Genomic DNA, 18,022 nt, shown 5'->3' on the forward strand with positions numbered 1-18,022 from the left:
ATGCTACTTTTGAAGGGCAGTGCTCTCATAATATCCTAGTAAAATAGCATATTTATGTCAGGCTTTTGCTTTTTTACATAGGCTTTTAATTGTTATGTTGTGGGGTACATAGTCTGGCCCACATATACTCAAGTCAGGTCATAGTGAATCATCCTACACCCAGGTTCTTCAGAACTATGTAACTATGTGTCTGGAAAAGTACAGCCACTTGTTTCCGATGGAATTTTCCAATTGAGCCATTTACTTCAGTAAAAACGACCTCATGAAGCAATTATGGGGAACTGGGAGGAAAAGAAGCTAGGAAACTCCGAGGACTCAACTGGCATAAATGTCACCTCTTCACCATCCCAAGTCAGCAGCATCTGGTTATTTGTACATGTTGGTCACTCAGAGGCCCCTGTCTTATGAAGAGACTGGCTGCTATTAATACTGATTGTTGTATTTCCATGGTTCACATGTGTGACTCAGAATGTTCTGAAGTAGCTCCTCGCCTGGTGGTCTCAGCCTGGAAGCCCAGCAGACTCCTTGCTGACACTGAGAAGGTCACAGGATTAGGGTTCATTGATGGGCCAATGTGGAAAGGATTTTTTTTAAACTACTTCGGTAAAATTTTTGTCCGCTGTGGTTTTTCAGCCTCTACTGGGATTCCTACTGTTTTAGATAGCTGACATAGCCTAAGTGATTACTTCAAGGCCAGTCACTTAATCTAATAGAATTAGTTGTAGCCACCGAGTATTGCACTAAGATTAATGGCATAAACATCTCTGCTTTTGTCTCTAGGTTAATATGGCAGCATGAGATCATTATCTTTCCTTCATTAGTCCTGCCAAGTTCACTGGTTAATTTGATCATTTTCTGTCTCCACAGTTCCTACTGACTATAGCTATTTGCCTGAAAGCAGTTTTATCAGAGCAGCCGTTGGCTTCTTCATTACAGGAGGGAAAAAAGGCAAGTAAACACACTTTTTGAATTTTAACATTCTTTCTACATATTAAGTTTCTATGCCTTCAGCCTTGTATTGTATTAAACAATACAAATCTGAAGGGGTGGATATTTTCTTCTGCTAGATCATCTCTGCAATACAGATGACCAGGAGGCCAACTACAATAAATGGTACATCAACATACACTCTGTGTAGTCTCTGTGAATGACCTTAATCTTCCATTGGGTCATTTCAAAAGTATAACTGCACATTAGTTTTCATGTCAATTTCTAGTGAGCGTGACCTAACAAGAGAAGACACACCTGGGTACAGTTTGTGTTTCAGGAACTGGCTTGGAAGTAGGTCTTCTCCCTGAACCTTGTATGACCGCTCTGTGTTGCCAAAATCACTCACTCTAGGTCTTATTTTTAGCTTATGTTCTGCTTCTTTGTAAACATTCATCCCTTTGTGATTCTATGTTGCTGTCACCCACGTTAGAGCGCAAGCAACCTGAAGACAGAGATTCTGTGCCTTTTGTTTTAACTAGAGCCAGAAGAATGCCATATGACTCATTAAATAAGTACTCTAATGAAACATATATACTATTCAGTGTTGTGAGGAAAAAATGGATTAGAACTCAAGATGTCACAGCTCAGGAATCAGTTGCATTGATATTTGCTAATTTTGTTGCCAGTCTGGGCAAAATCAGTGCCTAACAACAAGATCATCCCAATTTGATTTTTAAAAAAGTTTTAAACAAATTAAAATGAAGAAATCTGGAGAAAGGAAGTCTGATTATTAAAGGTTGTGGAAGAATAAAATCTCACCATTGAAAGGGACATTAAAGGTCATGTCTTCTGATTTCCTACAAAGCGCAGTAGTCCCTGGAGCTTCCAGACTATTAACTACTTTCATACTTTGGAGATGAGTTCCTTTAGTTTCTGGAGTTTAGAAATTGTGCTATTATTTTAGGGTTATAAGTTAGCATGATTTGCTTCTGCATATCATCAGTAAAAACTGATACATGGTTGAAACTTACTGGATTTAGTTAACCAGTGTCACCACAATAAAAAAAAAAATTAAATTAAAATATGATTATGTCATTGTCATACATGATATATATAAACATGTCATAATATTACACATAACGTGAAGTTAATTGTTTATAATGTCATAAATTAGTCTATTTAAAATAGATAATATAATAGAGATGTCTTCACTAGTAAGAAATTGAATTTTTACTAAAAGAGCATCTAAAATTTCCATGGCCAGAATACTTCTAGGAATATATACTTTTGCTCATTATTTGTTACTTTGCTCACTGATATCTTATAAAATTTTTAAATGATGATAATGTGAGATAATTTCTTTGAGAAATAAAATAAAAATTTCTAAGGTCAAATGAAAGATAGACTCTTTCTTTTCTAGTGAATAAAATGTCATTTGGTGCCCCAGATCCATTTTTCTTGGCAGAAATTATTTTTCTCTGAATCCTGTGGGAAATTCTTGGTTAAATGTAACACTTTTATGATTATACAGTCATAGCACAAAAGGAAATGTTTTGCTCTAAAACTAAAAAATCAGGTGGAACTGGCATCAATGACGTTATGTGCGGTCTTGCTGAAAGCTGTATTAAACTGATAAATGAAGTACTAAAAAATGCCATATTACCAATCAGATTTTTGGTATTTTCAGGTTGTGGGAGAGGGCTGCCTTCTTGTCAGGTTTGCTGACTAGATTCAGAGGAGAGTCTATTCAGCCTTACACATTACTCATGATGACCCCAGAGGGGTGGGGACCGTGGGAGGCTGACCTCCGCCTCGGAAGCCCATTTACAAAAACAAAACCAGACCCTGCTCTATGGGGCTAAATGGGATGGCCAAATGCTGAGGTGTGCATGCAAACGAGTGTTTTCTTCTTCAATATGCCCAGCTCATTTGAATTTTAATAACTCCCTTCTGAAGCAGCTTTTGAGTTTAAATGTCTGGATGTCACTCACCAGAGCCCAGTGGGGCAGCTGATAGGAAGGATGACAACTTTGGCGAGCTCTTTTGAGGAAGAAATGGCTTTAGAGAATAAAAATCATGCTTGGCATAGGCAGAAGAGAGCAAACTTGAAGGAGAGCATGGCTTCATTGCCTCTGTGTGCTATTTAATAACACAAGGGGAAGAAAAGTATGATGAGTTATTCCTCAGCCACACTTGTGCAAGGAGGAGATTGGGCATCATGATCTCAATTTTAGCCAATCAAATTTGAGATAGCGATTGTATTCATCTGCTTTCTAATGCAGAGGGCTCTTCTCACTTTAATACTCATGTGATAGAACATACAAACCGTTCATAGCATTCTACACGTTCATAGCAGGATTATGTTTAAAATCATACCAAATAGATGAAATGCCTTCTAGTTTTTAAAGTCTTCAGTTAATAGTTTTGAATATAACTTTTTTTTATTATACCCTATAACATTCTCTTTTCTTTCCTATGGACATTGCTTGACTATGCTAGGCTTAAAATTTGTTCATAATCTAAGTCCTCCTGTCATGGAATTTTTTTTCCCCTTAAGGGCCTTTAAATTTTGACTCTTATTTTTGTCTCTTTTTTTTTATTATTCATTTTTTTCATTTTTTTCCTGACTGCTGACCTTTTTTTTCCCCCTAAACCTCATAGAATATTCAGATTTCAGGAAGACTTTATCCACTTCTTTTATAAACATTTGAAATATTTTAAAAGTACTGAATAAGAGGAATCATTTCTTTTCAATGCTGACATTAAGTATTTTTACCTATTTAAAATTATTTTTCTTATTTTGTTCGGGAATGTGACTAATTTTCTAAGCTTTATTTTTCTATTAGATTTTAAAGTTCACAGTAAGAAGTTTTATTTGAGGAAAATATATTTATATTCTTGTAATAAAGTCATTATGAATGGTATTTTGTTCTCAATATGCATTCATTGGTCAGTGATCTGTGTATATAAGAATTGGGCTTCTGCATAAACTATAGATAGATATATTCTCAATCATTTTTGGACTATTTACATAAGATAAAATTGTTGGCACATCTAGCCAGAAGAACAGAAATAGTGAATCCTGAGTATAGAACAAATGATATGAGAAAGCTATCCTGTTTTTCTTATGAAATTATGGAGTCAGTTGCCACGATTATGTTAAAGCATTTTAATTTAGCAATAATTTACCTATACAGTTCTTTTAGAAATATTTATTAGAAATGATACGTGTATAACACTAAGTTTAAAAATGGTGTAAAGAAGTAAAAAGAATCCCCTGTAATCTCTCCACCTAGAGATAACCACAATAGATATTCCAGTATATGTCCTTTTAGATATGTGTGCATTATACTATGTTGAATCACAAATATTCTATTATTTTGTTACCTAATTTTTTTTAATTTAACAAATTTACATGTAAATGGACATAATTACCACCCATCTCCTCCAAAAGAATCCTTTCATCACTTTCTAGATATTTGTTAATAAGATATGTTTCGAGAGTGCTCAATTTCTATTTTTTGTTGTAAACACCATGAAAATATGTGAAAGAAAAAGTCACCAATTATTCCATGACTCTCGAACAGCTACTATCATTTTTTAATTTTACTTTTTAATTCGTTGCTTTTATGCACACACACTTTTTACATATTTCCAAGTAAACATATACTTTGCATTTTTAATTTAATATAAACATTTTCCTAATTTCCATATATCTTCATAATTATCATTTTAAATGACTACAGAATATTCCATTAAGTTAATAATAATGATCTTAACCATTCTTGTATTGGTCATTTTTATAGTTTCCATTATAGAGAACATCTTTATACAGGTAGCTTTCTCTTTTCTGCATATACCTTTCCTTAGAATAAGTTCTCAGCAGTTTATTAATGGGCAAATGTCTAGAGGATTTGGTGACTATAGGATGGCATGGCCTTATTTCTCTTCAAAAGGTCTGTGCTAAGTTTAGTACCTCAGCCATGTATGAATATGCAAAGCAGTATATCTTAGAGGGTAAAACTGTGGTAGTCAGACTACCGTGGTTTATACCTCTCTTCTACCACTTGCTGGCTATGTAACTTCAGGCAAGTTGCTTAAGTCTCTGAGCCTCGATTGCTTCTGTAAAGTGAGGAAAATAATGGAATCTTCTTTATAGAATTATTGTAAGGATTATGTTTATGAGTCATTTTATATAATAGTGCTTAGAAAACAAAATAAAGAATAAACCTTGTCTAGTTATCATATGATAAAGCAAACCAACATATAAACAAATGACTATAGTAAAAACCAAGCAGATATAAAATGATACTTTAATACTGTTTTAACTTGCATTGCATTGCCAGAAGGAGTGGACATTTTTGTATGTATTTACTATCTGAGAGGTGTTTTTTTTTTTTTAAATTAAATTTAGACAGTGTCTTTTTAAAAAATGTACACCTTTTGTTCTTTTCCTTTTTATTTCGAAATAATTTCTAACTTCCATAAAAGTGAAAACAGCCAGGGAACCCCTATGTTCCTTTTACCCAGGGACCCTATTTTCATTTCACTGACAGTCCAAATGATGTCTTTAGCAGACAAAAATTTAATCCTGAATGTCACACTGTGCTTATTTATTCTATCTCTTCAGTCTCCTTTAGTCTGGAACAGTTCCTCAGTCGTTCTTGTCTTTCCTGACTTGAACATGTTTTAAGATTAGAAGAGAGGTATTTCATGGAACATTCTTCTATTTCGGTTTGTCTGTTTTTCCTCGCAGGAGAGTCAGGTCAATCATTTTTGGCAGGAATGTCACGGACGTGGAGCTCTGCTCTTCTCACTGCATCCCATCAGGTAGCACGTGATGTCTGTCTCCCTGCGCTGGTGATGTTTGCTTTGATCACTGGCGTTAGCTGATATCTTCCAGGTTTCTCTAATATCAAGTTTCTCATTTCCCTTTATCATCAATCAATATTTTGTGTGCAGATATTTTGAGACTATGAATATCCCATTTGTCATCCAACTATCACCCATTAGTTGTAGTATTCATTAATGTTTTCTTGTCTCAATTATTACTGTGATAATTGTCAAAGGAGATTCTTAAAATTTCGTTATTCCATCTACATTTTTTTTTTTAGTAGGCATTCTACTATAAGGAAGAGCTGCTCCTTTTTTCCTTTTTTTATTCCTCTCTTTTTTTTCTTAACTAGTATGGACTACTACATTCTTATTTATTATTTAATTATTCATTATTTGACCCTCAAATTGTTTGAGATTAGATCAGTAAGAGCCTCTTTAAGTTGGCTCATCTGTCTTTTTTGATGTGACCCTGTCATTCTTTGAGAACTTTCTTTCTTTGTGGCACAAAAGATGTTCTAGGCTCGTCTTGTATTATCCTTAGCCCTGTAATAGCCAGATAGCTCAAGTTCCTTTTAGTAGAGAATAGAATCTGAGATCTGGCTACAAACTATCTCATTGCTACTAGGGCAATCACTGCTCCTAGGCCCTTGCCGTGGACAGAATTAGGAAATTCTCTTCCTCCTCTCCCTAAATGTAATGAAATTCCTGTCCCCACCAGGCCACAGCCCTGCTAAAGCTTCTTCTCTCTCAGGTTCTGATCTCCACACTGCCAGACAGCCTTCCTGGTGCTAAGGGTTCCAGGGATTTTATTGAAGTACTTGATCTTAAGACAGAACATCCTCCCAATTCTTAGTCTCTGACTGACGTATCAGAATCATCAGCTGTTTTCAACGACTGTCATAATTGTAAAGTAGTTTCTGGCCAGGGGCTAAATATTTCCTAGTCCCCACAAATATGCCATGGTATAATTATCTCTACCTGTGTTTTCTGAGGACTTTGGAAAATTTCTATTTATCCTTTTTATCTTGGTTTAAACATTCTTTCCTCAGTGGGGAAAAAGCAAAGTCCCACATTAGCTTAGCTTTCTTATATGATACTTTCCTGTATGTTTTTCATAGTACTTTATATGTGTGTAATTATTTGCTTAATTATTTCTGGTTCTTTGTTTAATGTCTGTCTTTCCCATTAGACTATAATTTCCTCAAAGGCAAGAAGAACATCTGTGTTTTATCTTAAATGCTTAGAGCAGAGTACTTGGCAAGTAATCGTTTTCAAATATTTTTTGATATACAGCTTTAAGCATATGTATGTGAATGAATATTCTAAGCCAAGTTGCTTCTAAACAACACCGAAGATGGAGAAAGTAAAGATATATCCAAACTATACAAGCAGTGTGCTAGTGATGGGAATATACGCATCACCAGCCACTAGCCTGCTTGTTACCAGACTTTTACCATAGGGCTTACACATGTGCATTGTAGCACTGAGATCTGATCCTTTGTGTAGCCAAAGTATGTGTGATAATGGGTCCTGTTGTAATGTATTATGTTCAGATATGCCATTTATATCAGGGTTCTTTGAGGCTGTCGACTGAGTGATAGATTTAAAGCAACTTTGTATCTGGACTTTAAAACATCTGGATCCTTTTAACAAGTACTGTTAAGTCTTCTCAGTTCCATATCCATTATCTATAAAGCATTTCAGCATTTCCTTTTATCTAAAATACTTGTTTGAAAGACAAAGCACTATAATAAGGGAGCTGACCATTCTTGTTACTGAGATTTAATTCTTGCGTCCAATGCTAAAGATCTCTAAGGAAGGAACCATGTGACTCCATTTACCCCAAACTTTGGGACCCCCTCTTTTTCCATGCATCTCCCCAAGTGCATTAAACTACCAAAGGTTTTCTTCTACAACAGTTACTAAATTATTCTTTTATTCCAGTTACTGTCAGAATTAGTTTTCTGCAAGTATAATGGAATATTCTGTGTGATTCTAGTTATATGCTACTCAGTACTGATTCTCTTTCCTTTAAAAGTAGATTTATTGTGTTATAGCACTTTCTTGATTTTCAACCCTATACTCCATTTTACAAGTTCTCCTTGTTTCTGACACTTGGTTGTGTATCAGATCAATTCTAAAGAGCATAGAAGCAACATGAAAAGTGTACAGTAAAGTGCAGTTATTGGCGAAAGTTCTTTTGCCCTGTCAAGGGAGAGCTCATTGTCTAAGCAATAAAACATCTGGAAAATGGTCATATTTCACACTGGGTCCTCGTATTAGAGGGCAGGTTGAATGTCTACTGATTCCCTGGATCCTCTGAAAACTGAAAAATTTCTATAGTGAATTCTGTAGAAGGACCTGAAATAAAATTTTATGTAATTTTGAAAACACTTGATTTAAGAAAAAAATTAATAGAAATCTGTTTATGAATTAGTGATTTTCAATATAGAATTGGGTTCATGTATTTTAATAGGAGAGGAAAGTAATTCTATGCATAGGTATTTACCATACTGTCCGCTAGTTCATTGGGCCATTTTTATGAATCATGAACCAAAAGGACCCCCCAAAACACAGCTTAATTTTTGATTGTTTTTTGTGTGTGCAATCAAAGACCTCGATTTGCAGCTACTATTGTGTAGAGACAGTTGCCACATGCATGTAATCAGTATAGCCAACCAGTGAATTCTATCACTGCATTTTTATTTTTATCACACCTGATTTTTCCTTATCTGTTTGTCCTTGTACCAGAATATCAGCTCCATGAGCATGGTGACCTATTCTGTCTTGCTCGACACTATCTTCACTGTTTGGAACAGTACCTGGTACCTAAGGGATATTCAGTTGATGGTGGAATGAATGAATGTGTTTATGAATATATTTACTTTTTGTCAGAAATTCTTCTCCTTCTAAGAGTAATGCTTAACTCCCTGTACTATTTCTTGCACTCCTAGTATTGCATTTCAGGGTAGAATAGAAATATAGCTTCAGTTACTGGTAACACAGCATAGCAAAGTGGCAGACGTGTTGTGGTTTTAACATTTTCTAAAAGCAAAGTGTTTCTTGGAGAGGAGAGGAACATCACTGGAAAGCACACAATTAGTTTTACCTTCCCAAGTTGGCAAATGCAGAAGTGAGGAGGTTATATAGTTGGTAGCTAGCCGGAGAAAACATGCTGATTTTTGAGATAGCTCCAGTTGGAAATACAAATCTAAGACATCAAAGAAAGTCCTGGGTTAGAAGTATGGATTTGTTAGTCATCAACACGTAAGTAGTACTTGAAACTGTGAGAGTGAATGAGCTCTGGCAGTGAGACTCAGCAGGGGAGCAACACAGAAGTTTGGGGAAGCATTTATTTCAAGACTGAGGGCATGATACAGTTTTAGATGAATAAGTATGGAAAGCAAGGCTGCAAAAAAAAAAAAAAAAAAAGCCCTTGAATCTGCTGTTTAGATAGCATTTAGAAATCATTCAAGTGGAGTAGTGGGGACAATAACTAAATAGGAATTATGTTAGGATACTTTTAATACAAAAAGCACTAACTCACTTGCACTGACTCAAAAGTAAAGATGTTTATTGCAAGGATTTGTAGCTTTCTCAGGAATCTAAGGGCAGAAACTGTACTTCCAGCCCTTGAGACTACGAGGAGCAGAAAGATACCAGGCACCAAGCCTTTTTCTCACTCTTGCTCTCTGCCTGTCTTCTCTCATGGATTCTGCTTCATCTCTTTCCATGCTCTGTTGTGTGTGCGTGTGTGAGAAATACATATAACATAAAATTTACCATTTTAACTATTTTAAAATGTATAATTCAGTGGCATTTGGTACATTCACAGTTTGATGCAATCATCACCACTCTTTAGTTCCAGAACATTCTCATCACCCCAAAAGAAACCCTTGCACCCACTGAGCATTTGCTCTCCACTCCCCATTTCACCCAGCCTCTCGCAACCGATAATCTGCCTTCTGTCTCTGTGGATTTACCTACTTTGTATATTTTATTTAAATGGAATTGTACACTATATGGTCTTTTGTGAATGGCTTTCACTTAGAGTAATGTTTTTAAGGTTCATCCATGCTATATCCTTTTTAAGGCCAAATATTCCATTGTGTGGATATACCATATTTTGTTTATTCATTCATCAGTTGATGGACATTTAGGTTGTTACTACCTTTTGACTATTACAAGTGGCTTGCTGTGAAGATTTGTATACAAGTTTTTGTTTGAACTCCTGTTTTCAATTCTTTTGGGTATATAGGAGTGGTAGAATTGCTGGATCATATATTAATCCTGTGCCATTTTTTGAGGAGCTACCAAACTTTGTCCACAGTGTCCGTACCATTTTATAGTCCTACCAGCAACATATGAAGGTTCCAGATTCTCCATATCTTTGTAGAGAACAAGCCAACACTTGTTTTTTTTTCTATTATTATTATTATCCTATTGCATGTGAAGTGATATCATTCAGTTTTTATTTGTAGATCCCTAATGACCAATGATGTTGAGTTAGTATATCAATATTGGAGAATTATTTATTCAAGTCCTTTGACCATTTTTAAAAGTTAGATTATTTTTGATCGAGTTGTAAAAGTGCTTTATATATTCTGGATACTATACTCTTATCAGATATACAGTTTGCAGATATTCTTTGCATTTTACAAGTCGTCTTCATTTTATTGATAATATCCTTTGATGCACAAAAGTTTTTAGCTTTGACAAAGTACAATTTATCTGTTTTTCCTTTTGTTGCTCATGTTTTTGGTATCATATCTAAAAATCCATTGCCAAATCAAAGGTCATGCAGATTTACCCCTATGCTTTCTTCTAAGAGTTTTTACAACTTAATTTTTATATTTAGGTCATTGATGCATTTTAAGTTAATTTTTGTATACGACATTAGATAGGAGTCCAACTTAATTATTTACATGCGGATGTCTTATTGTCCCAGCATCATTTGTTGAAGAGACCATTTTCTACCCCCATTGAATGGTTTAGCACCATTATCAACAGTCAAGTGACCATAAAGTATGGGTTTATTTATAGCCCCTCAATTCTATTTGTTTATGTCTATACTTATATTTGCCAGTACACACTGTTTTGATTACCATAGCTCTGTAGTAAGTTTTGAAATATGGTATGTGTGAGTCCTTCAGATTTTTCTTTTTCAAGATTGTTTTGGTTATTTGGGGCCTTTTCAATTTCATATAAATAAGAGAAGCAGCCTTTTCATTTCTGCCAAAAAAAAAAAAAAAAGGCTGTTGAAATTTTGATAGGGATTGTGTTAAATCTGTAGATAGCTTGTGTTCCAGTCAAGGAACACAAGCTGTCCTTTCATTTCTGTGCATATTCTTTAATTTCTTTCAGCAATGTTTTGTCCTTTTTGATTTATTTATGTGTCTTCTATCTCTAATGAATTTCCAGGTATTTTATTTCTGGCAGCACTATTGCAAGTGGCATTGTCTTATAATTTCCTTTTCAAATTATTCATTGCTGGGATATTGAAACACAATTTTTGTTTGTTGATCTTATACCCTGCAATTACTGAATTTTATTTTTCTGTATACAGGTTCATGTTATTTGCAAATGAGATGTTTTACTTCTTCCTTTCTAATCCGAATGCCTTTTCTTTTTCTTGCCTAATGGCCCTGGCTAAAACATACAATGCAAAGTATTAAAAGCGGGCATCCTTATTCGTGATAGTAGAGGGAAAGCTTTCACCATTGAGTATAATGTTCACTGTGGATTTTCTCAAGTGCACTGTATCATGATAAGATAACTTCATCGTATTCATAATTTTCTGAGTATTTTTGTCATGAAAGGGTGTTGGATTTTATGAAAAGTTTTCTGTGTAAGTTGAGATAATTATGTGTGCCCCCCCCCATTTTATTAATGTGATGTATTACATTGATTGGTTTTTTTGTGTTGAATGACACTTGCATTCCTGGGGTAAATCCTGCATGATCATCATGTATAATCCTTTTAATATGCCATTGGATTCAGTTTACTAGTGTTTTCTGGAAATTTGTCACATCTATATTCATAACAAATACTAGTCTGTACTTTCATTGTGGTGTCTTTGTCTGGCTTTGGTATCAGGATAATGCTGGTCTCATAGAATGAGTTAAGTATTCCCTTCTTTTCTCTTTTTTGGAAGAAATTGAAAAAGAGTGTTGTCAATTCTTCTTTAAGTGTTTGGTAGAATTCACCAGTGAGTGAAACCATATGGTCCTGGACTTTTCTTTGTTGGGTGGTTTTTGATTACTGACTTAATCTCTTGACTTGTTATAGGTCTGTTCATATTTTCTATTTATTCTGGAGTCATTTAGGTAATTTGTGTGTTTCTAGGAATTTACTCACTTTATCTAGATTATCCAAGTTGCTTACATGCAGAACTGGAAACCAAAAGTCTCGCCTTTTATTTTTTTGTTAGAAAAAGCACATAAAATTTACCATCTTAATCATTTTTAGATATACAATTAAGTATATTCACATTGTTGTGAAACCAATCTCCAGAAATTTTTCATCTTACAAACTGAAACTAGACCCATTAAACAATACCTACCCTTTCTCCCTCTCCCTAATCTCTAATAGCCACCATTCTACTTTCTGTTTCTATTCATTTGATTACTTTAGATACTTGATATAAGTGGAATACAGCATTTATCTTGTTACTGGCTTGTTTCACTTAGCGTAGTATCCTCAAGGTTTATCCATGTTGTAGCATATAACAGTATTTCTTTTCTTTTAAGGTTGAATACTATTCCATTTTGCGTCTGTTTCAGTTTGTTTATCCAGTTATCTATCAATGGACATTTGGATTGCTTCTACCTCTTGGCTATTTCAAATAGCACTGCTGTGAATATGGGTTTATTGCAATCTCTTCAAGACTCTGCTTTCATTTCTTTTCGTTCTTTACCCAAAGTGAGATTGCTGGGTCATATGGTCGTTTTATTTTAAATTTTTTTGAGGAGACATCATGTTGTTTTCCACAGTGGTTCTGGATAATTCCACCAACAGTACAAAAGTGTTCTAATTTCTCTACATCCTTGCCAACACTTACTTATTTTCTTTTTATTTATTTTTTTTATAGTAGCCATTCTAATCAGTGTAAGGTGATATTGTCATTTTTATTTCTCTGGTGATTACTGGTGTTGAACATCTTTTCATATCCTTGTTGGCCATTTGTGTATCATCTTTAGAGAAATATCTATTTAAGTGTTTTACCCATTTTTGTTTTTCCTTTTCGCTATACTTCTTTCTTCAACTGTTTTCACCTTTGTTGACTCTGCCTCTATTTCTGCTTCTCCTTGTTTTTTAACCTTTACTAATTCTGCTGCTTTTCTTGCTGTTTCTGTTTTTGCATCTTTTTCCTCTGCTTTCCTGTCTCCTTGTCTGATGATTCCGTGACTTTTCTTGCCTCTGCTTCTTCTTTGCCTGTGCTTCTCCTTTCTGCAGGTGGTTTCCCATTTGCTGACGTAGTCTCGCTTCTGCTTTCCCATTCTTCAGTGCCTGCTGATTCTGCTGCTTTTTCTGGTCTCTGCTTCTCCTTTGCCTGTGTTTCTCCTTTCTGCGGCTGGTTTCCCTTTTGCTGATCCTGTCCCGCTTCTGCTTTCCCATTCTTCAGGGCCTGCTGATTCTGCTGCTTTTTCTGGCCTCTGCTTCTCCTTTGCCTGTGCTTCTCCTTTCTGCGACTGGTTTCCCTTTTGCTGACGCAGTCTCGCTTCTGCTTTCCCGTTCTTCAGGGCCTGCTGATTCTGCTGCTTTTTCTGGCCTCTGCTTCTCCTTTGCCTGTGCTTCTCCTTTCTGCGGCTGGTTTCCCTTTTGCTGACGCAGTCTCGCTTCTGCTTTCCCGTTCTTCAGTGCCTGCTGATTCTGCTGCTTTTTCTAGCCTCTGCTTCTCTTTTGCCTGTGCTTCTCCTTTCTGCAGCTGGTCTCCCTTTTGCTGACGCAGTCCCACTTCTGCTTTCCCGTTCTTCAGTGCCTGGTGATTCTGTGGCTTCTCTTGCCTCTGCTTCTCCTTTTTCTGTGCTTCTCCTTTCTGCGGCTGGTTTCCCTTTTGCTGATGCAGTCCCACTTCTGCTTTCCCGTTCTTCAGTGCCTGGTGATTCTGTGGCTTCTCTTGCCTCTGCTTCTCCTTTTCCTATGCTTCTCCTTTCTGCAGCTGGTTTCCCATTTGCTGACGCAGTCTCGCTTCTGCTTTCCCGTTCTTCAGTGCCTGCTGATTCTGCTGCTTTTTCTGGCCTCTGCTTCTCTTTTGCCTGTGCTTCTCCTTTCTGCAGCTGGTTTCCCTTTTGCTGATGCAGTCCCACTTCTGCTTTCCCGTTCTTCAGTGCCTGGTGATTCTGTGGCTTCTCTTGCCTCTGCTTCTCCTTTTTCTGTGCTTCTCCTTTCTGCGGCTGGTTTCCCTTTTGCTGACGCAGTCTCGCTTCTGCTTTCCCGTTCTTCAGGGCCTGCTGATTCTGTGGCTTCTCTTGCCTCTGCTTCTCCTTTTCCTGTGCTTCTCCTTTCTGCAGCTGGTTTCCCTTTTGCTGATCCTGTCCCACTTCTGCTTTCCCGTTCTTCAGGGCCTGCTGATTCTGCTGCTTTTTCTGGCCTCTGCTTCTCCTTTGCCTGTGCTTCTCCTTTCTGCAGCTGGTTTCCCTTTTGCTGACGCAGTCTCGCTTCTGCTTTCCCGTTCTTCAGTGCCTGGTGATTCTGTGGCTTCTCTTGCCTCTGCTTCTCCTTTTCCTATGCTTCTCCTTTCTGCAGCTGGTTTCCCATTTGCTGACGCAGTCTCGCTTCTGCTTTCCCGTTCTTCAGTGCCTGCTGATTCTGCTGCTTTTTCTGGCCTCTGCTTCTCTTTTGCCTGTGCTTCTCCTTTCTGCAGCTGGTTTCCCTTTTGCTGATGCAGTCCCACTTCTGCTTTCCCGTTCTTCAGTGCCTGGTGATTCTGTGGCTTCTCTTGCCTCTGCTTCTCCTTTTTCTGTGCTTCTCCTTTCTGCGGCTGGTTTCCCTTTTGCTGACGCAGTCTCGCTTCTGCTTTCCCGTTCTTCAGGGCCTGCTGATTCTGTGGCTTCTCTTGCCTCTGCTTCTCCTTTTCCTGTGCTTCTCCTTTCTGCAGCTGGTTTCCCTTTTGCTGATCCTGTCCCACTTCTGCTTTCCCGTTCTTCAGGGCCTGCTGATTCTGCTGCTTTTTCTGGCCTCTGCTTCTCCTTTGCCTGTGCTTCTCCTTTCTGCAGCTGGTTTCCCTTTTGCTGACGCAGTCTCGCTTCTGCTTTCCCGTTCTTCAGTGCCTGCTGATTCTGCAGCTTTTTCTACTGATTCTGTCCCTGTTTTTCCTTTTGCTGATTATGCCTCTCTTTCTGCTGATGCTGATTTCCCTTCTGCTGCTTATGTTGCTCCTGCTACTTTTGCTTCTCCTTCTTGGTCTTTTACTTTTCTATGCATCATTTCTGACCTCCTTATAACTTCACTTTTACATGACCCTTAATAGCTACTCCAATCTTGACTGCACCTTATGTCTCCACTCATAACTGCTCCACGTTTCATTATTTTCTGATTCAAATTACCTGCCGTATCTGAATAAAAAGAATTTAATATTAAAGTTATGGTACTGTGTCACAGATAGCTGATTAACCTATAGATTACTGTTACCTTAGATGCTCACCTCTGAAGCAGTCAGCCATGGCACAGTCTGAGGTGTAGAATGGTGAATCACATAGTACAGAACATGTTCGTGTAGGGCCATAGGGATTGAAGGTAATCCGTAACCTTTAGAAGAGACTGTACCTGAGTAGGCAATAAATGTCTCGTTCTCTGGGAGTAGATTGAGGAGTAAATGAGCAGTGAAGCATTAATGTAGAGAAAGTTACTCTTTTTAGAAAGCTGAGTGAAAAGGAATGAGAAAAAGTATGCAAGATAGCTAAGTAGCTATGTGCAATATTCCTGTTCAGACAAGAGGGAAAGACTGGCGACAAATGAGAGAAGAATAGAGGGAACAAGGCTTTGTAGCAAATTGGGTTGAGATTACGAGCACAGGATTGAAAATTGAACCACAATGGAAGATGTACTACCCAGATCTTTTGAAACTAGAAGAACCAGGAGAGAAAGTTGGCCTTTTCCACTTTCATGATGCTATCGAAGTGCTTTATTATTTTTTTCCTTTCTGTTGCAGGCCCTGAATCTGTGCCTCCTTCCCTTCTCAAGGTTGTGATGAAACCCATTGCAACTGTTGGCGAAAGCTACCAGTACCCTCCCGTGAACTGGGCTGCGCTCCTCTCTCCACTTATGAGGCTAAACTTTGGTAAATGTCAAGGTTTTTAGGTCTTCAGACTCTGCTTTTAGGGTGCGAATTGAGTAGAAAAATAGACTCTGTGTCACAACTGGTAGTGACTAGATAGACTTTTGGGATTTGGGGGTTTGACTTCTTAGATGGGACTGCTGAGCTCCTCTCAGTCTCTTTATACCTTTCACTGAGAGTGGGGAGGAGGAGGCTGAAGACACAGGCTGCGCTCAACAAGACAGTACTTGACTGATATGTGCCCATTGCTGAGCATCTGTTACAGGCCCCAGAAAGCCAGGTTTGATGGTTATCGAATTGCATTTCCAGAGCCATGAGTTTCAAGGAAGTAGCCTATGGGATGCTGTAACTTTTCTATTGCTGCTATAACAAATTACCACAGACTCTGTGGCCTGAACCAACCATTTTATTCTTTTATAGTTCTGTAATAACTACAGAATATAGTTCTTGTAAAAAAAACACAAGTCCAACATGGTTCTCACTGGGCTAAGATCAAGATACAGGCAGAGCAGTGTTACCTACTAGATGCTTTGAGGGAGTGCCGTGGTCTGAATGTTCGTGTCCCCCACAATTTGTGTTGAAATCTTAACCTCCAGTGTGACGGAATGAGGAAGTGGAGCTTTTGGGAAGTGATTAGGTCATGAGGGTGGAGCTGTCATAGGTAGGATTGATGCCCTTATAAAAAGAGGCCCCACAGAGCTTCCTTGCTCCTTCCACCATGTGAGGACATACTGAGAAGTTACGAGTCTGCATCTCAACAAAGGGCCTTCACCAGGACCTGACCATGCCAGCACACTGATCTTAGACTTCCAGCCTCCAGAACTGTGAGAAATAAATTTCTGTTGTTTATAAGCTACCCGGTCTATAGTATTTTGTTATAGCAGCCCAAACAGACTTAAAAAAGGAGAATTCATTTCTTTTCCTTTTCCAGCTTCTAAAGGCTGCCCGCATTCCTTGATTTGTGGCCCCCTTTCTCCATCTTTAAAGCAAACGATAGAGGACTGATGCCTTCTCATACTGTCATCTATCTGGTTCTCTGCAGCTGGGAAAGGTTATCCATATTTAAAGATTCTTGTGATTAATGAGTCTAGTTGAATAACGCAAGATAATGTCCCCATTTCAAGGTCCTTAACCTCAATCACATCTGAAGAGTTCCTTTGCTATGCGAGGTAATATATTCACAGGTTCCAGAGATTAGGATGTGGACATCTTTAGGGGCCATTATTCCGTCTACCACAGATACTTTGTGGTGAGAGGCAAAGGGAATGCATACCTCCTCACGCCTCTTATTCGTCCACCACAACCTTGTTTATGGAATTCACATATGCAAATTTAATTTTATGCACTTGCCCCCATCTCCAAAAAAAAAAAAAAGAGAGAGAGAACAATTTTAACAGTGCTGTAATTGTGGATGTTTGTGTGTATTTGCTATAAGTCCTCTATTTTTGATAGTACGGTGCTGATTTATATATGATATACAAAGGATTTATATACTATAATTTAGGTGTGATTTAAAGGATTATCAAAGATGATTTTGACTATGTATAATTTTTCACTTAAACGCTTTTATTTTAAACTAATCCCTGTATAAGATGTGATGCTACTATACTGTGTCTTCAGAGATTTTATTTGAAAAATATGTCACCCTGCCCCTCCCTTTTTTTGCATGCTGTATTAAAAATGTTTTTGTTTCAGTAAAACTCCTTAGAAAAAGGAAGAAAAGGTCCAGTTGGGAAAAACATGTCTGCCTGTGGGTATCGAATTGTTAAAAAGACTTGATCACTAGAGAATGTGACAACATCTTTAAGTCCTTCCAGACCAAGACAGATTTTCCTATGTACTGAATGCAAAATTGAGAAGAGGGGAAAACAGAGGCAAAGAGATTTCTAGTTAAAATTATCTCAACATCATGATAGTATTTGAGTGTTTAGTTTTCTCTCAATATCATAAGAGAAATTACCTAGCTCAAGGCCCTTG

The 18,022-nt window shown here is 37.3% G+C and overlaps 1 protein-coding gene across 4 annotated transcripts in view; it reads left to right on the plus strand.

The window, feature by feature from the left end:
* The window catches only part of FOCAD (focadhesin), a 247,973-nt gene that overhangs the window by 213,090 nt on the left and 16,861 nt on the right, over positions 1-18,022 (plus strand). For all 4 annotated transcript variants that reach the window (XM_036217571.1, XM_016160422.2, XM_036217572.1 and 1 more), the window contains 2 exons: positions 868-948; positions 15,920-16,048. In XM_036217571.1, the coding sequence (XP_036073464.1) occupies positions 868-948; positions 15,920-16,048 (210 nt within the window). The remainder of the gene's footprint in view (positions 1-867; positions 949-15,919; positions 16,049-18,022) is intronic.

Source organism: Rousettus aegyptiacus, unplaced genomic scaffold (genome assembly GCF_014176215.1).
Source record: "Rousettus aegyptiacus isolate mRouAeg1 unplaced genomic scaffold, mRouAeg1.p scaffold_m13_p_3, whole genome shotgun sequence".
NCBI lineage: Eukaryota > Metazoa > Chordata > Mammalia > Chiroptera > Pteropodidae > Rousettus > Rousettus aegyptiacus.